This window comes from Odocoileus virginianus, chromosome 21 (genome assembly GCF_023699985.2).
Source record: "Odocoileus virginianus isolate 20LAN1187 ecotype Illinois chromosome 21, Ovbor_1.2, whole genome shotgun sequence".
NCBI lineage: Eukaryota > Metazoa > Chordata > Mammalia > Artiodactyla > Cervidae > Odocoileus > Odocoileus virginianus.
The window spans coordinates 49731566-49757810 of record NC_069694.1 but is presented as its reverse complement, the minus strand read 5'-3'; the positions used below and the strand labels follow the sequence as shown (position 1 = coordinate 49757810).

The 26245-nt window shown below is 39.7% G+C and overlaps 1 protein-coding gene across 1 annotated transcript in view; it reads right to left on the bottom strand.

The window, feature by feature from the left end:
• ANK2 (ankyrin 2) overlaps window positions 1-19095 on the bottom strand; it is a 687657-nt gene extending 668562 nt beyond the window's left edge. Inside the window, exon 1 of the mRNA XM_070452307.1 lies at window positions 18407-19095. Coding sequence (XP_070308408.1) covers window positions 18407-18478 — 72 coding nt within the window. The 5' untranslated portion in view covers window positions 18479-19095. The remainder of the gene's footprint in view (window positions 1-18406) is intronic.
• Between the last annotated feature and the right edge of the window lie 7150 nt (window positions 19096-26245).

Below are 26245 nucleotides of genomic sequence, written 5' to 3'. Positions count from 1 at the left end.
CTTCTAGTAGGATTTCCACCCTTATTCCCTCCTAGACAGAGTAGAGCCACTGCAAATGCATGAATGATTTTTATTTGAGTGATATTATTTATGATATATGATTTATAACTACATAACAATTAATTGTATATCCCACACGCTTCACTTACAATGTCTCAGCAAATCCTTACAGCAACTGTGTGAATGGATATTATTCCCAAGTGAAGAAACTGAGGCTCAGAGGGGACTCAACTTTCCAAAGGATACACATCTAGGAAATAACATAACATAAATACTTAACCTAGTCTTTTGAGGCTAAACTTTAGGTTTGCTCCATTATCACAAATCACTTCATGAGTATCTTGAGTTTTTTTTTTTGGTTTGGTTTTCATTTTTTTCAGTTCCATGTAAAAATTTGGGTTAGCTTATAAATGGTATTTTGACAATAACTCGCCCTACAACTACTACTATATACTGAGCCATGTATGTATTATTTAATTTCATACACAAAATCCATAGTAAGCTCTAACTAGATATTTATAAACACTGAGAAGACCCACCTTAGTATATACTGCCCAGTGAATGACTCATAATACTGAAATCAGTAAGGCTGATACTTTGATATTCATTATTTTTAATTTACTTTCACAATAATAGAATTCGTAAGATAAGCTTAATTTATGACTGAAGAAATTCTGGCATGGGGAGCTGAAGGGGTGAGAAAGAATCATACGAATTCAGTCCAGGGACTATGTGAGCCAATACGAATGTTTATCTCTTAACTGCAGAGGTGTAGAGAGGAGAAACATATACCATTTAGATCAATACAATCATCTGCTTTCAAAAAAACCAACACTATGCCTGCAATCACAGAGAAATATAATACACATATCTTATTCATACAGGATGCATTATACATACTCAGTGTCATAACCTGAAACATGAGCTGTTCACCCCCCGACCCCGCTGAGATTTCATTCTGCCACTCTCCTCCTCACCTACTTTGCTTGAGCAACATTGCCAAGCTCCCTGTTCCCGAAACATAAACCGGCCCTGCCTTCGACCACTCCCATTTGCTTTAACATCTGCCTAAAATGCTCTTCTCCCAGATGTGTGTTCCCTCCTTCGGATATTCCATACCTCGGCCTGATAGTCACTCATCAGGGTGGTCTTCTCTGACCACCAAATGTACAATAACAGTTCACACCTCCCCAACCTCCCCCCGCATGCTCCCACAATCGTCTCCTTTTATCTTCTCAATAGCCCTTATCACCACCTGATACGTTTTTTTTAACTGTGGTAAAAGACACATAAAATGTACCATCTTAACTATTATTTACATTGTTGTGCAACCAATCTCCAAAATTCTTTTCATCTTCCCAAACTGAAACTTTATATCCGATAAACAATATTCCCACGACCCTTCCCCACAGACCCTGGCAAACACCATTCTACTTTCTGTCTCTATGAACCTGACAACACCTCATATAAGCAGAATCAGAGGGCACTTGTCCTCTTGTGGATGGCTCATTTCACTTAACAGTGTCTTCAAGGTTCATCCATACTGCAGCACATGTCAGAGTCTTTCTGCTAAGGCTGAATAATATTCCATTTTATGTACAGTTGGCCCTCCATATCCAAGGTTCTACATCCATGATTCACTCAACCACAGATTGAAAATATTCAAAAAAATTTTCCAGAAAGTTCTAAAAACCAAACTGTCAATTTGACACATGGCAGGCAACTATTTAAATACATAGCATTCACACTATATTGGGTGTTACCAGTACTCTAGAGATGATATAAAGAATACAGAAGGATGTGCATATTATATGCAAATACTACACCATTTTACACAAAGGACAAGAACATCCTCACATTTTGACATCTGATGCAGTTCTGAAACTGATACCCTATGGATACCAAGAGATGGCTCTGTATATAAACATATATATACATGTAGTGTTGTGCATGCTAAATCGCTTCAGTCATGTCTCACTCTTTGCAACCCTATGGACTGTAGCCTGCCAGGCTTCTCTGTCCATGAGATTCTCCGAGCAAGAATACTAGAGACGGTTGCCATGCTCTCCTCCAGGGGATCTTCCTGACCCAGGCATTGAGCCTGAGTCTCTTATGTCCCCTGCAACGGCACACAGGTTCTTTACCACTAGCCCCACCTGAGAAGCCCTATGTATATGTGTATAGATTTTTTATCCATTATTCCACTAATGGATACTTGAGTTGCTTTCACATTTTTGGCTATAACACTACTTTGAACCCAAGTGGGCAGATATCTGTTCAAGTTCCTGCTTTCAATTCTTTTGGTTACATACCTAGAAGTGGGATTGCTGGATCATATGATAATTCTATTTTTAACTTTTTGAGGAAATGCCATACTGTTTCATATAGCAGCTGCACCATTTTACATTCCCATCAGCAGTGCACAGGGTTTGAATTTCTGCACATCCTCACCAACACTGTTTTCTGCTTTTTGATAGAAGTCATCCTAATGCCAGTGAGATCATATATATTTATTTTTATGTCTTTTATTTCCTACTTTTTTTACCTATTAGTAAATAAACTCTGTGAGAGCAAGGACTTCATTTTTGTCAGTGTTCTATTCCCAAATCCTATAATCCTGCCTGATACACATTAGGCATCCAAAAACTCTGTGGAATGAACTAATGATAGCCCACCTAAAAAATTTCATTTATCTCAGTGTAACTTTGAAATTGAAAAGATAAGAGAATACTTAATATAAGAATTATTAGACCATCTCTAACAGATTCCCTCAGAAGTTTGAATATAAAATTGAGACTCTTATTACTGTTGATAACATTTTAAAATTTAAAAGTAGATATAACTTCAGTAATGTATTTCATACATCACATCCAACTGAAGAATAAATTCTTTCAAAACACATTCTCAGCAGTTGTCAAGAACCATATTCATTGTTCCTGTGATCATCATCTAAACTGTGTCTTTTGTTGTTAAGTTCTAAAGAAATGCTCTTAGACGACAATGTTTTTGATCACCATGGAAACACCAACTACAAACGTCCTTATAGCAATACCTAAACAAAAAAAGAATTTAAAAACAACTTTTCCTTCCATTGAGGTAGATATATATATATATATATATATGAGATAAATGGATATAGATATATAGATATATATGTATCTATGAGATAGATAGATATATTGATATAAGATAACACCCTTTAAATCTAAGGATGGTAAACATCCAGTAAATTAATTGCAGATTTATGAGATTTAAAATTCAATGGAATTCTGTCTATGTAGATGTATCAGATTTGTTGCTTGACTACCAAACACATTTCTCTAATTTTTCCCAACCATTTTGGTTGGATGACAATGTACCCAACCAAATGCCATCTTGTTCATTTTTAGGGATTTTTTCAAAGGGTAGGCAGGCACATGATCCAGTTCTAACAATGAAATGAAAGAGGCTTTTGCAGGATGGCTCCTAAGAAAGATTTCCCTCTCTTTTAAGAAGGAGGCACAACCAGGGAAAGACCTGGCCACCACCTTCCCCCTACCCTTGTTTTTGGTTTTAGCTATTATACAGAGACATGATGCGTGGAATTGTGGCAACCATCTTGTGGCCAAGAGAGATGACATAACACTTGAGGACTGCAGAACAGAGGGCCCAGAGAAGCTTCAATCACTGATCACATTACTGAGCCACTGAACCAGCCACCTCCGGACAAATGACTTCAGCTTCCTGGTGAGCTAAACAGTAGAGATCTGTAAGGCTTAGGGCAGGATTAGGGGAAATATCTTAAATGACGTGTATGTATTTATCTTGTGGGTGTTGTAGGTAAATTCTTCCATTAAATGGCTATGAATGTAGACCATAACTTCATCACTTGCAAAGAAAGACAGAGAGAGAGACTGTTGGGTGATTCAAATTTATAAGCTTTGGGAACCAGAAGCAAGGGTGAGTTAAAAGAGAGTTGAAACCTAGAGGGGTGGACTAGGGGGTGGGACGGGCGGGAGGCTGAGGAGGGAGGGGACATATGTATCCTTACAGCTGATTAACATTGCTGGACAGCAGAAAGCAACACAAGATTGTAACGCAATCATCCTCCAATTAAAAATAATTTTTAAAAGATTTTAAAAGAGAGAGAGTTGATGACCAAATAGAAGGTATGCTGCAGATACATGATGTTTGCAGGAACTGTCCGTGCTAGCTTGGAAGCAATTCAGAGCATAGAGAATGGGGGGACCTAGTTAAAAATCATCCAAACAATATGCCTGCAGACACAGGAATTGGTGGACATAAAAGCTAATGAAACAAGGATTTCCCTGGAGGTCTGGTGGTTAGGAAGCCACTTGCCACTGCAGGGGACACAGGTTTGATCCCTCATCCAGGAAGATTCCACACTGCTGGGAAGCAACTGAGCACCTACACTCCAGAGCCTGTGCTCCGCAATATGAGAAGCACCACAGGAAGAAGTCCGTGTGCTCCAACTAGAGAAAGCCCGGGGGAAGCAATGAAGACCCAGTGCAGCCAGAACAAAGAAACTAAACAATTAAAAAGTTAATAAAAGAAAACCCTTTATGAGATTACACTTTTTCCTATGAAATCTGAGGACAACCAATGGAGTCCAATAATAACGCATGCGAGATATGCACACTCCCTTTCTGACGCTTTTACCTCTCTTCTAGGAGAAACTCATTCAAATCACTCTAGATGCCATGAGTTTAGATTAGTGTGATCCCGGGTGATTCACTTACTCAAACAATGACACTGCCTTCCTCAGAGCAGCCAAACTCCTAGTCTGCTGCAAAATGATACAGGAATCTACTGCCTTCATCACAATAGCAAACTCAGTTTGAAGAGGCACAAGGGAACTCTTCATCTTCGGTCCTACCCTTTCCTCAGCATCCTTCTCCTACCATACCTTCCATGTACCTAACCTTCAGAGTGGCCTGGGAGCATGGGCTTTTAAAACTGAAAAAAAAAAAAAAGAGCAAAAGGAACCCACAAAGCTGGTGCAGGTACAGTAGAGGATTTTTTAAAATATGAGATAACCCCATATAGTTTTTCAGAAAAACAACAAGGAGGCAAAACTTCTTAATCATGGACATGTTATGTACTTCATCTCTCACAAATAGTCATAGCCAAATGTAAGTCCTTTCCCAGAACATAATGGTTTTTCCATTTGCCAACGTAATCTATAGACAACACATATATGAGTTATTCATTGCATAGTAAAGTATTCTGATATACCTTAATTATTAAAAATACATTATAAAACCAACCTCTAGTTTTTACCTTCATTCTAGTCCATATATGTGAGACTTTTTGTGGGGTGGGGAACAAACAGTGATACCTTTTTAGATATATTAAGTTTGAAGGCCATCTCAAATCCGTAAAGATGACCCTCTGAAAGTGCTGCACTCAATATGCCAGCAAATTTGGAAAACTCAGCAGTGGCCACAGACTGGAAAAGGTCCGTTTTCATTCCAATCCCAAAGAATGGCAATCCCAAAGAATGCTCAAACTACCACACAACTGCACTCATCTCACACACTAGCAAAGTAATGCTCAAAATTCTCCAAGCCAGGATTCAACAATACAGAACTGTGAACTTCCAGATGTTCAAGCTGGATTTAGAAAAGGCAGAGGAACAAGAGATCAAATTGCCAACATCCGCTGGATCATCGAAAAAGCAAGAGAATTCCAGAAAAGCATGTACTTCTGCTTTACTGACTATGGCAAAGCCTTTGACTGTGTGGATCACAACAAACTGTGGAAAATTCTGAAAGAGATGGGAATACCAGACCACCTGACCTGCCTCCTGAGAAATCTGTATGCAGGTCAGGAAGCAACAGTTAGAACTAGACATGAAACAACAGTCCACGGGGTTGCAAAGAGTCAGACACAACTGAGCGACTGAACTGAACTGAAGTTTGAAGGATCTGAGGAATAAAAAGGAGAAAGTTTACAGAGGTCAGATGAAAATATTAACTCAAGAGTGGGTGGAAGATAGAGATAGAAGAAAGATGAGAATTTCAGTGGAGGCTATAGGATCTGGGAAGAAGTACAAATACATAAAAGAAGAAACTCAAAGAAAGCAGAACTCTAAGAGACATGAATATCTAGATAACAAGGGAAGGAAGAGGAAGTGATGGAGGAGAATGATAAAGAAGTGCCTGAGAAACAATAGGCAGAAAACAACAAATCAGTCATTATAATAAATAAAGCTTTTTATGATCTGGCTCCAGATGAACTCACCAGTCTCATCTCCTGTGACCTCCCCCACTGTGTTCCAGCCATTCAGGACTGCTGATAACTCCCCAAAACGCAATATGCTAGCTACCTTCATGCCTTTGCATCTGCTCTTCCTCTGCCTGAATTCCCTCCCTATCTTAGTCATGTTACAGACTCTTTACCATCACTTCATGGCAAATAGATGGGGGAAAAATGGAAACAGTAACAGACTTTCTTAGGCTCCAAAATTTCTACGGGCAGTGACTCCAGCCATGAAATTAAATGATGCCTGCTCCTTGGAAGAAAAACCTAGACAACACATGGAAAAGCAGAGACATCACTTTGCCAACAAAGGCCCATCTAGTCAAAGCTATGGTTTTTCCAGTAGTCATGTATGGATGTGAACATTGGACCATAAAGAAGGTTGAGCACCAAAGAATTGATGTTTCTTTAATTATGGTGTTGGAGAAGACTCTTGAGAGTCCCATGGACTGCAAGGAGATCACACCAATCAATCCTAAAGGAAACCAGTCCTGAATACTCATTGAAAGGACTGATGCTGAAGCTGAAGCTCCAATACTTTGGTCACCTGACACAAAGAACTGACTCATTGGAAAAGGCCCTGATGCTGGGAAAGATTGAAGGCAGGAGAAGGGATCAACAGAGGATGAGATGGTTGGATGGCATCTTCGACTCAATGGACATGCGTTTGAACAAATTCTGGGAGATAGTGAAGGACAGGGAAATCTTGCGTGCTACAGTCCATGGGGTCGCAAAGAGTCAGACACAAATGAGTGACTGAACAATAACTGTTTATAGTTTGTCTTCACTTTAACATGTTCCCCACAGAACTACAGCGTAAGTTCCATGAGTACTGAATGTTTTCACCTCTGTATCTCCAGTCACTACAAAGGCATCTGGCATGAAGAGGTGGTATCACAGGCTCTGTTTAAGGACAAGCATTCTGCTTAACACATGTGAGTATGAATCCCTCACTCTGCCACTTACTTAGTGTGTGATCTTGAGCAAACTATTAATCCTAAGCCTCAGTTTAATCGGCATAATTACTGGAGTAATTTAAATTGGGATAATTATTGTACCTACCTTATACAATGGATGGGAGAATGAAACGAGATAATACATGTAGAGCACTTGTCACAGAGCTTGGCACACACTCAGGCTCAGTTAAGTGTGAACACCATTACTTCAGCGGAGTTAATACAAGCCTATGAATGGAGCTGTATAGTCATATTAGGAAGAGTTCCAGGAAGGAAAGAAAGTTCAACAGAATCAACACTTCTGAGAAGTCTAGAAGGATTATGGCTGTCAGATTACTAAATTCTCAACCAAAGCATCCTGCTATCCACAGCAGTTGGGTTTCCTTAACCTCACCATCAGGCTCATCCCTGCCCCAGTCTCTATAACAATGAAGAAGAAAATAACTGGGGAAAAAAGAAAAGCAGCCCCTGGACATAGTCAAATCCTAGGATAAGCAAAAAGGAGTGTGACTGAAGTCAGGCTAATTCTTCTGAAATAGGAAGAAAGCAAGAGTATGTGAAAATACCATGTTCAGAAGGAGAGGTATGTTCTTGGTTTTCCTTTACAACTGAGGAAGATGGCTATAAAAGAGGCATTCATGAATAAAACATTTTGTACTCAGATGAAAGAATTAATTCAGTGATACAACAATCTAAGCTTTTATCAAAAATAGAGATAGGACTTTCTATGTTGACATGCAAGGTCTTTTATCCAAATAGTCTGATTTAGTCAACAGACTCTGACTCTTGTACATTTTAGCTATTTATATTTATAAATTCATGTTTTCTTAAAGCAAATATTCATTCATTGGTATCTAAATAGAATCTATGAGAACTAACAAAGTTATACAAATATTTAATAACTATCATGGATAGCGACTAATACTAAATATACTGACTTACTGAGTATTATTTTTTAGCTCAATAGTGCAAATGTATAAAATAAATATTTTTCTTTTTAAAGTGGCATTATGAAAGTGATTAGCCCATAAAATTTACATTAAATATATCTGTTACTCTTAAATTTATAAGCTCACACAATTTAAGCAATATCACAAAATCATGCATCTAATATTCTTGCTTGTGTTTATGACTATCAGTCATTACATGGGGCAGCAAATTGGTTAAACCAGGTTAAATCCAGTTCCAGAAAAGGTTTACTTGACTTGCTTGATCCCAAAATAAACTAGGGTGAAATAACCTTATGATATTAAAGCAAAGATGGACATCAAAAGAGAAACACAGTATTCATAAAATCTGTGGGAAGATTGCTTTTAGTTTTATAAGCCTATCCTTAGGACAGTCAGAAAAAAGGTCAGATAAATGCAATATATTAGATCATACACTGCAGAAAAATGAGGTGATCCTTCTACATTTATTACCATAAGAGTTGAATAAAAGGTAATGGATTTGAAAAATTGCATTTCCTGGAGTTTGATTTTTAATACTAAGTGGCCAGCAAGTTACCATCTATTATAAAGGAAAAGTGTTGAGATATAATTTATATATAGTGTACCATTCCACTGCAGGGCATGCGGGTTCAATCCTGTTCAGACAACCAAGATCCCACATGCCATACAGCATAGCCAAAAAATTAAAAATAATAATAAACAAATAAAGCATATGAGATCTGAGGAGATTTGTTACTACTTCAGCCTATGTGAAATAAAGCATTTAAAAGAACCAAACTGTTTTCAGACCTTCTCAGGTAAAATAAAAGAATGTTTAACTTCCATTAAAAGAAAAAAATAAAATCCAGATGAAGCACTTGCCAAGAACTCAGATCTTGGTATTTCCTCTAATTTTTTTCACCTGTGAGATACCGTTCTCACTGAGCATGATCACATCTTTGATTTACTGCTGGGCTTCCATTCCCTAAACTTGAGCACATCCCCACAGACTCTGCTTCTGGTCATGTGTGATATTGGAAGTACCACCATTCTGCCCAACAGATTCTGTTTTGAGCTTGAACTCTCGTCCAGAAATGACCTAGTAAGGTAAGCTGTAACTTAAAATAAACTTTCCATCACCTACAGCTCCCCAAATGGTGATCATGGCCAAATACACATTCTCAAGACAGAAGACACTGATTGGAGACCTACCATGAACAGGATAATAGATATATAATGGTGGAACATTTATAAACCGACAGTGGCAAAATAGTCCACAAATCAGAGGATAAAACTTAGTACTCTGAGTAACGTTTAAACTAATTTTTAATAAAATTAATTAATAATTTCCAAAATTAAACACAGCATCAAATGACATTAATATAATGATAATGACCTTAAAGAATTTACCAAACCACAGCACAAACACTACTGGGAAAGATATGGGATACAGAATGTGATCAGGCTCTATCTGGAAGAAAGGAAACCCAGACAGGATTGATTGAGAGATACTGAAGAAGCACAGAACTTCATATAAGACCCCACTGAAGAGTATTAATAATTGCAAGGATATGCTTAACTTACTGTATCTTTAAATACAGGTAATTTTCATTCTATCTTGCAAGTTCCATTATTCCCTAGGTATTCTTTTATTACCTTTGTAAAGTCATAAACTAAAGAACTTAATGCAAGCATTATTACAAAAAAATATCTAGTCTAATTCTCAGACATTAGTCAAGATTCTGGTGCTCAAATGAGACAAACTAAATAAGCAATAACTACTAAAATGATCATTTTTTTTCCTGAGTGTTCTACAAGTTACATTTGCACAAAAGCATCTCAGTGACAGCTATAATTTTAAATTTATTACTGCTTAGCCTTTGAAATAAATTAGTCCCTCAACTAAAATCCTGACATGCAGCAAAAGCTCCAAAATTTTTTATTCAAGAAAAGGCAATCAGGGACTTCCCTGCTGGCCCAGTGGTTAACTCTCTGAGCTCCCAATGCAGGGGGCCCAGGTTTGATCCCTGATCAGGGAACTAGATCCCACATGCTGCAACTAAGACCTGGTGCAGCCAAATAAATGAATAAATATTAAAAAAAAGAAAAGTTGCATATATTAAAAAAAAAAAAAGAAAAGGCAATCTGATCAAAAGACACAGAGAATCTAAGGGAGCTTGGCATGAAGTTATCTATGCATAGAGTAAACATATTGTTTTCCTTAGATTTTATGTTACAAAATAGATGAAAATAGCAATGTTTCCTAAAGTAACTTTTATTCACAAGATTGTGAAAATATGGCATATCCATAACTAGGTGATGATGAAGATGATGATTTTATTTGAAGGTAGCTTTTATCTGGGGATGACAGAGAGGTGGACAATAAAGGCAAACCCTAGCAGGAGTATCCATATTCTAAAGAATAAAGACCAAACTCAGGTAAATGGGAGACTCTCCATGATATCATACCATTTTCTTTCCAGATTTGTCTATCACTAATCACTCCTTGTCTCCTATTTTGTGGCCAATCAGGATTGATTACTAACCATTCTGCCTACCCTCTAATGTTGTTCCATCTCTGTGTCTCTTCTTGCTCTTTATTCTGGATCTGATGCTTTTTATCTAATCCCTACCTGTCAAAATGAAATCCATTCTTCACTATTCAACCCAGATTTCAACTGTTTCACCAAATCTAATATGATTTCCTCCAACCAAAATAAACTTCTTTTATCTTCCTCCCATAGTATTTTGTACTCTATTATTATACTTACCATATTCTATCTATATTATAGCAAGCCATGTAACTCTTGATATCTTCTTCTAGAGGACTGTAAGATTTTGGAGAGCAGGGATACACCTAACAACCTTTTTAGGAAGAATTTTCCAAATGAACTATAGCTAATTTTATAGAATAATGGCTTTTCTTTTGAAAAATCTGAGGAAGTTATCTCTTTAAATGGCCACTAAGGTATATCCCACAAGTGACAATTGAAAATAAATTTGATTTCTCATTTTAAGAGCTACTTTTTATATATATCCAAGTATATACTTTCTATATCCAAGTGAAAATGTAAAGAAGAGTTACATTATTAGTAACCCTCCACCAAATGATAGTTAAAATTGAAAATGTGATTGATTGATCTCTAGTTGTTTAAAATACAATATCTTTTCACTGGATAAAGAGCAAATAATTAACTAATCAGGGCTCTGTTCAGACTGCCTTCATTTGCCAGATAATCCCGAAATAACTATTTATACTGTTTGTGCATCCACTTAACTAATCTGAAATCTAAAATACAGATTATCTGCTTTGCAAGTTGCTACACATATTGGTCATTAAGTGATTTCTCTTTTTGGCTGTGCTGGGTCTTTGTTGCTGCAAGCTGGCTTTCTCTGGTTGCAGCAAGCAGGAGCTCCTCTTCTTGTGATGTATGGGATCCTCATTGCAGTGGCTCCCCTTGTTGTGGCAGAACTCGGGTCCAGGTGTGTGGGTTTCAGTAGCTGCAGCACACAGGCTGGAGAGCGAGGGCTCAGTAATTGCGGCACATGGTCTCAGCTGCTCTATGGCATGTGGAATCTTCCAGACCAGGGATCCAACCTGTGTGTCCTGCATTGGCAGCTGGCTTCTTAACCACTGGACTGCCGGTGATGTTAAGTTATTTGCCAATGAAGTCTGGTCATTTAAGTGATTTTAAGAATTACTGGGTCCAGTATTCTTACCTGGAAAATCCCATGGACAGAGGAACCTGGCGGACTACAGTCCATGGGGTCACAAAGACTTGGATAAGACTTAATGACTAAACAACAAAATAACAAAATCTCTTAATCCATAATAAAAATTTAATCTATAATGAAAAGAAAAAAAGAAAAAGAAATATTGGGAGGCCTCCCTGGAGATCCAGTGGTTCTCCCAATGCAGGGGGTACAACTTCAAATCCTGATAGGGAAAGGAAGATCCCAAGTGCCACAAGGCATGATCAAAAAAAAAAAGAACCCTTGAAGGACACATCGCAAAAATCAGCTCAAAGTGACTGACAAACAAATGTCAAAATGATAGGATTTCTTAAAAATAGGAAAAAATCTTTGTGACTTTGGGTTAGAGAAAGAGTTCCTAGATACAACAAAAGGACAACTCATTAAAGAAAAAACTCATAATTGGACTTGATAAAAAAAAAAAAAACCCTTGCTCGAGAAAAACACTAGAAAGAGAATTAAAAGAGGAGAAACAGATGAAAATATCAAATCATATATCTAACAAAGAACTTGTCTCCAGAATATATAAAAAAACTCTCTCAACTCAACAAAAGGAAAACAACAACTCAATTTAAAAGATTGCCAAAATATATGGACACCTCAACAAAGAAAATGTTGACAAAAGCATTCAACATCATTTGTTATTAGAGAAATACAAATTAAAATCACAATTAAATGCCTCAGTGGATCTATTAGAATGACTAAAACAAGGGGGGGAAAGGCCTTACCAGACTTGGAGCAATAGGAACTCTCATTCATCCTTGGAAGGAATGCAAAAGCAGTATAGCCACTTTGGAAAATAAGTTTCTTATAAAGTTATACATATACTTACTATATGATCCAGCAATCCTACTCCTAGGTATACATCCAAGAGAAGTGAAAAATCTACGTTTACAACCTCTACACAAATATTTAATAGCTACTTTATTCAAAACTGCCCCAACCTGGAAACAACCCAAATGTCCTTCTTCTGAATGGCTAAATACTCATACAATGAAATACTCCATAATAAAAAGGAACAAAATACTGACAGATGCAAGAAGTTAGATAGCTATTAAGGACATTAGGTTAAGTGAAAAAAAAAAAAGTTTCAAAAGGTAATGTTCTGAAAGATTCCATTTATATAACAGTCTGAGAAAGGCAAAAATACAGGGATACAGGACAGCTCACTGGCTGCCAGAAGCTGAAGGTAGGAGGATTTGTTTGACTACAATGGCATAAGCACAAGGGAAGGTTTCCGGGAGCTAGAACTATACTCTACTTAGATTGTGCTGATAAGACACACAACTCTAAGATTCTGTCAAAATTTATCAAAATATAAAAAAGTGAATTTTACTGTATATAAACTAAAAAAATTAAAGATTGAAACCAATTATATTCAATGAATCACTAAAGTCACTTATTGCTTTTCTCTCTCAGCCTTTCACCCGCTAAAGGAACAAATCCTCTTTTTGTAACTCAAATACTTTGCATAACATGAAAATTCAAAAATATAATTACTTTGACAAGCATAAACAAAGAATAGAATTAATACTGGAAGAAACTAAGAAACTTGAAAATGAAAGCCTACTATTTATTTATTCCTGAATAAGAAGACTCTCCATTAATCCAACTCATTCTCAAAATGAATTTATTATCTCAATTGATACTCTGGAACAACATGGAAAGAGCAGGAACAATGGAGAAGCGCTCAGAGAAAACCAGGGCTTCCCTGGTGGCTCAGCTGGTAAAGAATCTGCCTGCAATGCAGAAGGCCTGGGTTTGATCCCTGGATCGGGAAGATCCGCTGGAGAAAGGAATGGCAACCCACTCCAGTACTCTTGCCTGGAGAATCCCATGGACAGAGGAGCCTGGCGGGCTACAGTCCATGGGGCTACAGTCCATGGGGTCGTGAAGAGTTGGACACGCCTGAGTGGCTAACACTTCACATCAGGGACAAGAGCTAATGAGCGCCTTAGTTTCTCCTCTCAGCAGCCATGAAGCTGGAGAAACGCAGTCTTAAAGAATACAAAAGTAAAAATGGAATTCAAGTCACTCTCATTTGATGAATTGATATAATAAAAATTATTTCAATTGTGTTGTAAATCCTACAGTTAATCAAGGCAAACTAAAGGAGAATTCCTGAGAATGGTTACACACGGCTCAAAGGAGCAAGGGTACTAAGAAGGTCTCCCCCAATAGTCACAAATTAGAAGAGGAAGACCAAAAAACAACAGTGAGTGTGAAATGAGGCATCAAGACCAAGTTTTAAATCCCCATGTTGCATAGTTGCAACTTACTAGCTATGACCTTGAGGATGTAGGTTAGTTTCTCTAAACCCACAATTCTCATCTTGAAAATGGGAATAATAATAATACCTCTTTCACAGGACTGTTGGGAAAACTGTGCTTTGCTTAGCATCACACCTGCCCATTGTAAATATTTTATTATTACCATCTGGGTTGTCTCTGAGTTTCTACAGCAAAGAAAGAACACTGGTTTGCTGCCAGAAATGAAATAACACTAATACCCACAGATCTTGAAGAAGGACTTTTCAAGAAACAAGAAAGGACACCAAATTTTACCGGCACCAATTAAAAAGGATGTCTTATAGCTCTCCAATTCTCAGAGTAATCAATGCTTTGGAAACTCCTATCATAGCTCATCGGGCTTCCCTTGCTCAACTGGTAAAGAATCCACCTGCAGTGCGGGAGACCTGGGTTTGGTACCTGGGTTGGGAAGATCCCCTGGAGAAGAGAAAGGCTCCCCACTCCAGTATCCTGGCCTGGAGAATTCCATGGACTGTACAGTCCATGGGATCACAAAGAGTCGGACTTGACTGAGTGACTTTCACTTTCACTTTTCATCATAGCTCATCAGAAAGATGATAAGGCCCAGAAAGATATTAGCTAAGTATCTTAACTCAAGATCTTAATCAATACTCATTTAATTAACTGATTTAAATTTTCTGGCAATAGCCATAGAAATCATATGGATCTCTTGATGTATGTAATATGTGTAGACAAACTATTTCAAAAGTTCGTTGCAAAACTGTCACTTCTTAATCTTTTCTTTTACGATCAGAAAATGAATAAAGAATAAATACAAAATGAAATCCAGGAAATTTGTAGTTTGGTAGCTAATTTGACTTAAATGTTTTAAAAAACTAGTGAAACTTCTGTACTATAGTTATCTTGTATAGAAAATTAATAAAATATAACCTCTTTCTTAAAACAGGAAAAAATAAATATCTATTATCTTAGGAGCCTAAGAAGACAGAGCACATTAATAAATTTTTCTTTCCCTTAACACAATAATTAAGGATAGAATGTAGTTGAAGGTCATTTTCCCTTGATCATCTCATTTTTGGAAACCTCGATTTTAACTGCACTATGCAAAGGCGCTGGACTATTTCAGCTATTTCATGCTACAACAGCATTTTCCAAAAGCTAAAAAAAAAGATAAAACTTTGTCTAAAAGATCAAGTTGTAAAAAGAATATATACTGTTCAATATGTCATTCTAATAACAGATTAAGTAATTAAAAGAGAATGAAATATATTATATATCAAATGTATGTAGGCTTTAATTCAATCATACAATGACTTTTTAGGTATATGCAAGTTTATGAATTAGACTCACTATTAGAATGATCAAAACAAAAAGCTGAGCAATACATTTTTAAATAATGTGGAAAGGCCCCCATAGGCAATTCAAATTTCAATTACTTTAATGCTTGTCCTCATTAAAAACACCCACACCTCCTAATGGATAAGATTTTTATCTTTATCATTTCTTTATCTTTAGGGTATGAAACATTACGTTGTACTGAATAACTGCTTGTTGAATAAATGAGTCTTTACATAGCATATTTTCATTGAAATCAGCAATTAAATATACGAGTTTACAAGATATATATATATTTATTGAAAGCCTTTCTAAAATATATTTCTAGGGGCTTCCCTGGTAGCTCGGTGGTAAAGAATCCACCTGCCAATTCAGGAGACACAGGTTCGTTCAATCCCTAGTCCAGGAAGATCCCACGTGCCGCAGGCCAACTACACCCTTGTGCAACAACTATTGAGCCTCTGCTCCACAGCCAGGGAGCCGCAACTACCGAAGCCCGCATGCACTAAAGCCCAAGCTCCACAAGAGAAGCCACTGCAATGAGATGCCTGCACACCACACCTAGAGAGCAGGCCCTGCTTGCTGCAAATAGAAAAAAGCCTGCCCAGCAATAAAGACCCAGCACAGCCAAAAATAATAAATAAATAAAATTATTAAAAATAAAATATTTCTATTATATAGTTAAAATGATGGCCAATAAGTTTATCTGTTACTAAAACCCATGCTACGTATTTCATTAAAATCCTTCACCTTTGGACTTTTCTGTTCTTTCAATAACACTTTTTCTGTCAATTATGGTTTAAAAAGAGGAAAAGAACTCAGATTTTATTTTAATTCTGATTCAGTCTAGAATTGATTTGGAAAAAGAATTACTAAGGAACAAGGAGAAAGAGTGACATAATTAAAATATATTAGGACTGGAAACTAAAATACTTCACTGCTTTGCAGGAAAACACTGTTATTCCTCCTGTTTTTTAAATTTCTGATGTGCTCAAAATCACTTGCAGGAAAGTGGTGATGCTGCAGTCAGATGTTGTCAGCACTTCCATTCCACCTGCCTGAATGAATCAGGTAGACCAAGATGACCAATAATTCCAGCAACCCATTTCTACATCCTATGCAAATTAATGCACCAATCACTGAAAAAGTGCTTCTGTAAGGTCACATAAATGAAAGGCTGAACAGACAATATCAATTACTTGTATGTTGCAGCATGATGTCATTTACACAGCTTCTAATTAGGAAGTCCTCTAAGTAAAGTATCTACTCTGCAAAACAGCAATGACCTTTCATGCAAATTTTTCCTAGTAGCTATTTTCATAGTACTATGTCTTAAATCAGCAGAATTATCCTAAATATAGAATGAGACTTCAGAGAGATTCCTATGAGTATTTACATTCTACTAAAATTAACATATTTTACTTCTTCAATGCTTATGTAACTATGTACACATACATACACACATATTTAGCCAAATAGGAATAAAAATTATTTTTCCTGTAGGATATGATTTTTTTTATATTGCAAATAGTAATTTTGCCTTCATTTTTAGCTGGCTAAATATCACAAATAAAGGTGTAATGATGCCAGCTACCACAATTTCTCAGGGGGAAAAAAAATAGCTCCAAGTGCAATTAAAAATGTATTGTCATAAAATTAGTCTTGGATTCTATAAGCATTTAAAACCTTAACAATTTCATTGAGACATAGAGGGCCATTAAAAAAGTACACATTGATTTTTTTAGTCATTGCATTTAAAATGCACATTAAAAAAGGTTATTCCTAAAATACATTATCAATACACATTAAAATTCAAATGCGGCAAAGACCTTGTTAAGTGTCAACCAAATTTTACTGTCATATCTTAAATTCTAAAGCTTCTGGGTTCTTCAAAATTTCCCCACAGCTTGGAGAAAAACCATTCTGTTTGACATGATCTTCCTGCTCCATTATCCAATTTTCTCCTGTTTCTAAGCAGGAGTTCAATTATCTTTGGTAAAGAGGATCATATTCTCACACCCATCCACTACCCTGGCCCAGGGCTCCCTGACACTTAGCGTTACTACTGCGATAACCTAAAGCGCTAATGCTACAGCTCCTGACAACGAAATGGTAGCACAAAAAGGAGAGAAAAAGAGCTTTTTTAGATGCCGAATCACAGATCACAACCAGATGGAGTACTCTCATGTTTTAATATTACCATATAAACAGAAAACAGGGCTTATTCAGACAGCCAAAGACATGTGCATCACCGCCCGCCCTCCCTTGCACTGCTGGGGAAAAACTGTGTCTCTGCAGACGTCGGGAGAACAGGAACACATGTTTTCTTTCTAGTACTAAGGTCTAAGACAGGGCTGCAATTGTTGGGTGTAGCTCGGTCTGAAAGTTGAGAACTGGTAAGCAACCTCTAGACACCGGTGACTTCTCTCCCGAGGGCGGGACGTGAATGCTGCCAGCCGTCCCTCGCAAGGTCATCAAGGGGATGGGGGTCCAGGGCAGATGCCCCCATGAGGGCGGCAGGGGCTCCTTTCTCGTGGTGTAGCGCCGCAGTGGGTCATGTGATAGCTGGGCGTGTGCCTCTGTGCGCTACGGGGAGACGAGTTTGCGGGGTGTGTTTGAGCCTGCGTGTGTATGTGTGTGCGCGCAGAAGTTACACGTCTGGTTCTGGAGAACGCGTTTTTCCAGGAGGCGTGTGTGTGTTTCTGTGCATGTTTCTCTGCTCCCGTGTGAAGCGAGACCGAGAAAAGGGGATTGCGAGAAGGGTCCTGGGCCAGGCGACGCGGCCAGGTCCGCCAGCGTCCGTCCCAGCCGTCAGCCTCTGCACCGGGGGGCCAGGACCTCGTCCTCCGGGGCGGCGAGGACAATGGGGTGCCGCGCCCCTCCCCGCGCCCCGTGCACCCACCTGACGAATCCGCGGCGGGTTCGGCGGGGTGGAGGCCCCGCCTTCCGCGGCCGGGGAGGTGGGAGAAGCCATCTTCCCGGTGCTCCGGTTTCCTCCTGCTGTCACGCCCGGGTCTCTCGGGTCTCCCGCGGCTGCTCAGCGCCGGGCCTGCCGCCCGCGGCCCCCGCCGGCCCGGGAGGCTCCTCCGCGGCCCCGCCCGGCCGCTCCGCCGCAGAGCGCGAGGGGCGGCCGCCCCCGAGGCGGGTCCGGCCCGGCCGGGAGTCCTGGCCGGAGCCTCTCGCCCCCTGCCCGCGCCCACCTACCTCCCGGCGGGGAGACTCGGGGCCATGGCGGGCGTGGCCGGGCGCGAGCGCGGCCGCGGGGCTGGGTCGGCGGCGTCTGCTTCCCGGGGCCGCTCGCCGCGCGTGTGTCTGGATGTGCGAGCGGCGGGGCTTATTCTAGCGGCGCCGGGAGAAATGCGGCTGCTTCCCTCGCTGCTGCTGCTGCTGCTGCTGCTATCGCCGGGAAAGCGATGAGCTCATGGACAGCTCCCAGAAATATGTCTATATGCACCACTGACTGCCGGCGTTCGGGAGGTGGGTGGGGAAAAGGAGGCTCCTCGGCGGGCGCTCCCGCATCACAAGCAGACGTTCCCTCGGGAGGCCCCCGGCCGCTGGGGCGCGTCCGGCTGTTCCCTGCGCGTCGCCACACTCGCTCGGCTCTTCTCCATTCATACCGTGCACACACGTCCTATTCAAACGTGTTCGCCCTTGTCCCGTTGTGATAGGCACCCACCCCACCGCTAGCCTCCGCAGACATGCATTCTTTGTTCCGCCAATCACTCCCTCTTGATAAGGAGGAATTAATTTCTGGAGTGAACGCAGTGTGAAGAAATGCCACTGCGACTTCACCTGTGTCACATGTGAGCTGGCTGAGTGAAGTGACTTCAGCCGTGTGTCTTTCACGCTTTGGGCGTTTCCAACTTCCCCAAGATCCAGCTTCTCCCATCCCGCCTTCTTCACTTTGAGAAAGCATCTTCCAGCTACTGTACAGGGTTGGTTTGGCCCCCATCCTCACTAAGACAGATGGCTCGCCTTCTGCAGCACTCTGAAGAACTGAAAGGGCAGGACCAGGTTTTGCAGACCCTCGTCTGTGCCAGGCCTCGTGGCAGGAGAGGTGAATTCCCGCACAGGGGCATCACTTTCTCAGGAATGCAGCTGGCACTGTCATTGAGGGCAAACCGCTTTCCAACACCTGGTCATTATCTCCCTCAGCTGCCTGAGGAAGTGGGAATTATTATGGAAGTGGGAACTATTATGACTCTTTACAGATATGAAGATGACTCTCAACAGATTACTTTGTTGCCTCCTAATTTTCCCATCGCCACAGACAGGCTCCTCTGCCTTCTTTCTCTCTCCCCCAAGCTAGTGTTCAATTTCTACACTGGTTTCCAGCAAGATCCTCTATAAAGTTTTAACATCGCCAGTTCCTCTCTTCACATTCTTCGTTGAACCCACTCCAGGCAGGCTTTCTTCCACCTTCTCCACCAAACTTTCTCTTGACAAGCTTCCCAGTGACCCCCACAGTACTATGTCTAATGGTCACTTCTCGGTCCTCATTTGGCTTGTCCTCTAAACAAGAGTTTTACAAATCACTCCTTCCTTCTTGAAAATGTCTTCCCTTAGCCTCTGGACACCATTCCCTTTCAATCATCTCCTTACCTCACCGGTTGCTTGTCCTCAGTCTCCTTAACTTGTTCTTCCTCATCTTTCAGACCTCTACACTTTGAAATGCCAAAGAGTTTAGTTCTGGGACTCCTTTTCTTCCCTATCTCAATTGTTAATCAACAACTCTGTGGTGGATCTCACAGTTTCATTGCTTTGAATAGAATCTATATTCTGATATGTATGTCCAAATGTATGTCTCCATCTCTAATCTTCTCCATTAAGTTCAAACCTCTATTGCCAACTGTCTTCACCTCTACCTGATTGATATCTAAGAGTATGAAACTGATCATGTGCAAACCTGAGCTCCTTTTTGGTTTTAATTGGAAAAAACTGGGCTCTGGTTTTATCTTTCACTGCCAAATTAACTGCTCTAGTATAGCTTTGCCCACCTTTCAGATGCTCAGGACAAAAACCTCAGAGATATTTTTAATTCCTTATTGTTCTCACAATCCCATTTGCTCTAACAGCAATTCATACAGAATCCAACCACTTCTGTGTTCCCACCACAATCTGTCTAGTCCAAATCACCTTTATCTTTCATGTGCCTGATAGCAAAACTCCTAAACAGTCTATTTCTCTACCTTGCTCCTCACATGTGGCTTACACAGAGCGCCTAGAAGGGCTCAAAGTCCTCCTGTGTCTTCCCCTCTCACTCAGAGTAAGAACCAAGGCCTTTCCATCTTCTGATGTAAGATTAAGAGCTGTGTAACCTATCCTCCATTCCTGCCCACCATCCCTCGAACTTTATTTCCAGTCGTCCCCTAACTCACCATGGCCACACTGACCTTATTTCTATGTTTTGGTTTTGAGCATGCTAGGCCTACTCAGGTCTCAGGTCCTCTGTATCTGGACCTCTCCTCCCCTAGATATCAGCATGGATCATTTTCTTACTTCCTTCAAGCCTCAGTGCCACTAACTCCTTATCAGTGAGGTCTTCCTGATTACCCTGTTATGGGGTACATTGTTAGTTCAGTTCAGTTTAGTAGCTCAGTCTTGTCTGACTCTTTGCGACCCTATGGACTGCGGCACACCAGGCTTCCCTGTTATCCCGAAGCTTACTCAAACTCATGCCCATTGAGTCACTGATGCCATCCAACCATCTCATCCTCTGTCGTCCCCTTCTCCTCCCCCCTTCAATCTTTCCCAACATCAGAGTCTTTTCCAATGAGTCAGTTCTTCGCATCAGATAGCCAAAGTATTGGAGCTTCAGCTTCAGCATCAGTCTTTCCAATGATTAGTCAGGACTGATCTCCTTTAGAATGGACTGGTTGGATCTCCTTGCAGTCCAAGTGACTCTCAAGAGTCTTCTCCAACACCACAGTTCAAAATCATCAATTCTTCGGTGCTCAGCTTTCTTCATAGTCCAACTCTCACATCCATATATGAACACTGGAAAAACCAAAGCTTAGACAGACCTTTGTTGACAAAGTAATGTTTCTGCTTTTTATTATGCTGTCTATGCTTTTTATTATGGTCATAACTTTTCTTCCAAGGAGCAAGCGTTTTTTAATTTCATGGCTGAACTCATCATCTGCAGTGATTTTGGAGCCCAAAAAAGTGAAGTCTCTCGCTGTTTCCACTGTTTCCCCATCTATTTGCCATGAAGTGATGGGACCAGATGCCATCATAATCTCAGTTTCCTGAATGTTGAGTTTTAAGCCAACTTTTTCACTCTCCTCTTTCACTTTCATCAAGAGGCTCTTTAGTTCTTCTTTGCTTTCTGCCATGAGTGTGGTATCATCTGCATATCTGAGGTTATTGATATTTCTCCTGGCAATCTTGATTCCAGCTTGTGCTTCATCCAGCCCAGTGTTTCTCATGATGTACTCTGCATATAAGTTAAATAAGCAGGGTGACAATATACAGCCTTGATGTACTCCTTTCCCGAATTGGAACCAGTCTGTTGTTCCATGTCCAGTTCTAACTATTGTATGTGCCCACCCTCCGAAATGCAGATATTGAAATCTGAATCCTTATTATATCAGAATGTGACCGTATTTGGAAATAGAGTTGTTACGGATGTATTTAACTAAATTGAGGTCATACTAGAGTCGGGTGGGTGCCCAGTCTGATGTGACCAGTGTCCTTATTAAAAGGGGAAATTTGGACATAGACATATAGATAGGTGTATGTCTATATGTATAGGTATATGTCTAGGTGAACATATACCTAGAATGTGAACATTAAGAGAGAGATTTAGACAATCTACCTAAAAACCAGCACACGACCAGACTCCAGGAAAGCAGCATGGAACGGAATCTCCTTCACAGCCCTCATTAGGAACCAGCCCTGTGGAGCTGTATCACAGACTTCTAGCCTCCAGCACTGTGAGACAATAAATTTCTGTGGTTTAAGCCACCTGCTTGGTGGTGCTTTGTTATAGCACCCCTAGAAGATTAATGTATACTATAAGATAATAACACTCTACCTTTCTTGTTTCTGTTACTTTGCAGAGCATCTCTCCTGTACACTTATCACTGTCCTGACAGAGTTTATGTATTTACTAATTGGTTTATTGACATTCACCTATCACTAGACGGCAGTGTGAGGACAGGGAAGTGGTTTTTCACTGTTTTTTTTTTTTTAAATTTATTTATGACTCTGCCGGATCTTGTTGCCATGTGCAGACTTGTTGTAGTGAGCAGGGGCTACTCTTCATTTCAAGTGCGCAGGCTTCTAGCAGTGGCTCCTCTTGTTGCAGAGCACAGGCTTAGTCACATGGGCTTCAGCAGTTGTGGCTCATGGGCCCGAGAGCTCATGGACTCAGTAGTGGTGGCACACAGGCTTCGTTCCTCCACCGTATATGGAATCTTCCTGGACCAGGGACCGAACCTGTGTCTCCTGCATTGGCAGGCAGATGCTTAAGTGCTGGACCATCAAGGATGTCCTGCTCACTGTTAAAAAATACCTAGAACCTCCAGCACTTTGTACAGTGCCTGACGCATTGATGTTCAATAAATATTCATTAAATGAATTAAGTATTTTTGTCAAGTTTGTTTGAGTACAGAATCATTATTTAAATTCTAGTTCAAATCTTCAAGCCCAAACTCTATACCATAACTCAGATACTATACTGTGGCTTTTCAAATGTGTAGATAAGAATTACATTCATGTTCAAATATGAAGTTACATCATAGAAACTGTTTGTTTGTTGACCCCTTACAAGCATTTCCTCTAGCCAACCAATGTGAAAACTCAGGGTGTCAGCTGGTTAAGATGGTGAACTGAAGTCAGTTACTACCTTGAAATTCTAGTTAATTAACATTTCTATACTTCCTTATCTGTGAAATGGAAACAATAACAGTACTTACTTTACAGTTACTATGACTATTAAATGAGATAATATACATAGACATTATAAACACACAATGTAAAAACATAATAATATAGTTACTACTATTTTTTAAAATTTTTATTGGCGTGTAGTTGATTTACAACGTTGTGTTAGTATCTGCTTTATAGCAAAGTGAATGTTATACATATATCCACTCCTTTAAAAATATTTTCCCAAATAGACCATCACAGAGTATCAAGTAGAGTTCCCTGTGCTATACAGTAGGTCCTTATTAGTTATTGATTTTATTTATAGTAATGTGTGCGTGCCAATCTGAATTCCCCAACTTCTCCCTCTCCTCTTTACTATCATTACCTATTTTTGTAATGATAGCTACCTAAAAAATAGGAGGCTGAGTCATAGGGGGGATATATTAGGAGTATGGGATTAATAAATATACACTACTATACATAAAATAAGGACTTCCCTGGTGGTCCTGAGTAAGACTTCAGGCTGTCAGTGCAGAGGGCCTGGGTTGTATCCTTGATCAATGAACTAAATTCCACATGCGCCAACTAAGAGTTTGAATGCTGCAACCAAAAAGATCCCGCATGCTGCAAGGAAGAAGATCCTGTGTGCTGCAATAAGACCCGGGCAGCCAAATAAATGAATACATTTTTAAAATGAAGACTTAAAAAAATAGATCAGCAGCAAGGATTTACTGCATAGAACTATATTCAACATCTTGTAATAACCTAATATAATGGATAATAATCTGAAAAAAAAATGTATATCTGAATCACTTTGCTATACACCTAAAACTAGTATGATATTATAAATCAGCTATACTTCAGCTTAAAAGAAAAGAAAAAATAATAGGAGGCTGAAGATAAAGATGGTTAAAAAGAAAATCTCTATTTCAGAGAATTGAGGGAAACTTGATGAGGCAAGTAAATGACAGTAATTCAGCTATGACTTCCTGCTCTTCTATGTCATGACTGGACACATGGAAATCCAAGCAGAGTCTTCGGTCTCTAGTGGCTTGGAGCATTTAATTCAAGTTAACAAAAAAGGAGCATATCAATAAATAATGTTAAAGTTTGAAGTAGACAGATAGGTAAGTAATAGGTACAACAACAGAGGTAGAGATTGAGACTAATAGATATGGACAGGTAGATTTATAACATAATCTTGTGACTGGGAAATATTTCCTTTTTACTTTCATAAATCTTGGCATCAGTTGTCACCTGCCACAACAGTGAAGAGTATTCTGGCAAAGTGTTTGCTCCAGGGGGTTAACTAATGACATTATTCAGTCCCTAGAATAGGCAATGTTTAAAGCACAGCACATCCCTTTTTGCTTATCCATCCCATCTATCCATCCATATAACAAACACTCAACACCTGCTCCATCCTCTTCATCCCTAACCTGGGTAAAGATTCTCACCATCAGCTGAGTGGCTCAAAAGAGAATCGGTGCTGTAACTCGAGGCCTCTCCACACTTCTTCCACTCTGTAATCTCTCACCAGACCCTGGGAACTCTCATATGGTAACATCCTGCTTCTTTTTTCTCCATAGCCATGGCTTCAGTCCAGGCTTTCAGCTATGCCTAGTGTAGTTTCTTAATAATGACACTGCAGAGGTTTTTTTTCTTTTTTTAAGCAGAGCTTTTTGTATCCTGGGACATCTTACATAATTCAGCCAGAATTACCTTCCTTAAAAAGATATTCTCTGATTTCAAAGGCCCTGATGGCTTTCCATTGCCCTCAGGATAAAATTTATAATATCCCTTTACTTTGAAGTAAAAGCCCTTCTTAATATTAATATATCTTTTGTGTTAAAGGACATGTTTTTAAGAATGATAGCTATATTGTTCATTCCCTAAGTCATGTCTAACTCTTTGCAAACCCATGGACTGCAGCATACCAGGCTTCCTTGTCCTTCACTATCTCCCAGAGTTTGCTCAAACTCATGTCCATTGAGTAGGTGATGTCATCCAAACATCTCATCCTCTGTCACCCCCTTCTCTTCTTGCCCTCAATGTTTCCCAGCGTCAGAGTCTTTTCCAATGAGTCAGCTCTTCACATCAGGTGGCCACAGTATTGGAGCTTCAGCTTCAGCATCAGTCCTTCCAATGAATATTCAGGGTTGATTTCCTTTAGGATTCACTGGTTTGATCTGCTGTCCAAGGGACTCTCAAGAGTCTTCTCCAGCACCACATTTCGAAAGCATCAGTTCTTTGGCATTGTTCCATGTCCAGTTAACTGTTGCTCCTTGACCTGCCTACAGGTTTCTCAGGAGATAGGTAAGGTGGTCTGGTACTCACTTCCACAGTTTGTGGTGATCCACAAGTCAAAGGCTTTAGTGTAGTAAATGAAGCAGAAGTAGATGTTTTTCTGGAGTTCCCTTGCTTTTTCTATGACCCAACAGATGTTGGCAATTTGATTTCTGGTTCTTCTGCCTTTTCCTAAATCCAACTTGAACATCTGGAAGTTCTCAGTTCACATCCTGTTGAAGCCTAACTTGAAGGATTCTGAGCATTACCTTGCTAGCGTGTGAAATGAGCACAATTGTGCGATAATTTAAATATTCTTTGGCATTGCCTTTCTTTGGGATGGGAATGAATACTGACCTTTTCCAGTCTTGTGGCCAATGCTGAGTTTTCCAAATTTGTTGATATATTGAGTGCAACACTTTCATAGCATCATCATTTAGTATATTAAATAGCTCAGCTGGAATTTCATCATCTCCACTAGCTTTGTTTGTAGTAATGCTTCATGTCTGGCTATAGGTGAGTGACCACATCATCATGGTTATCCAGGTCATCAAGACCTTTTCTGTAATTTTATGGATAGCTA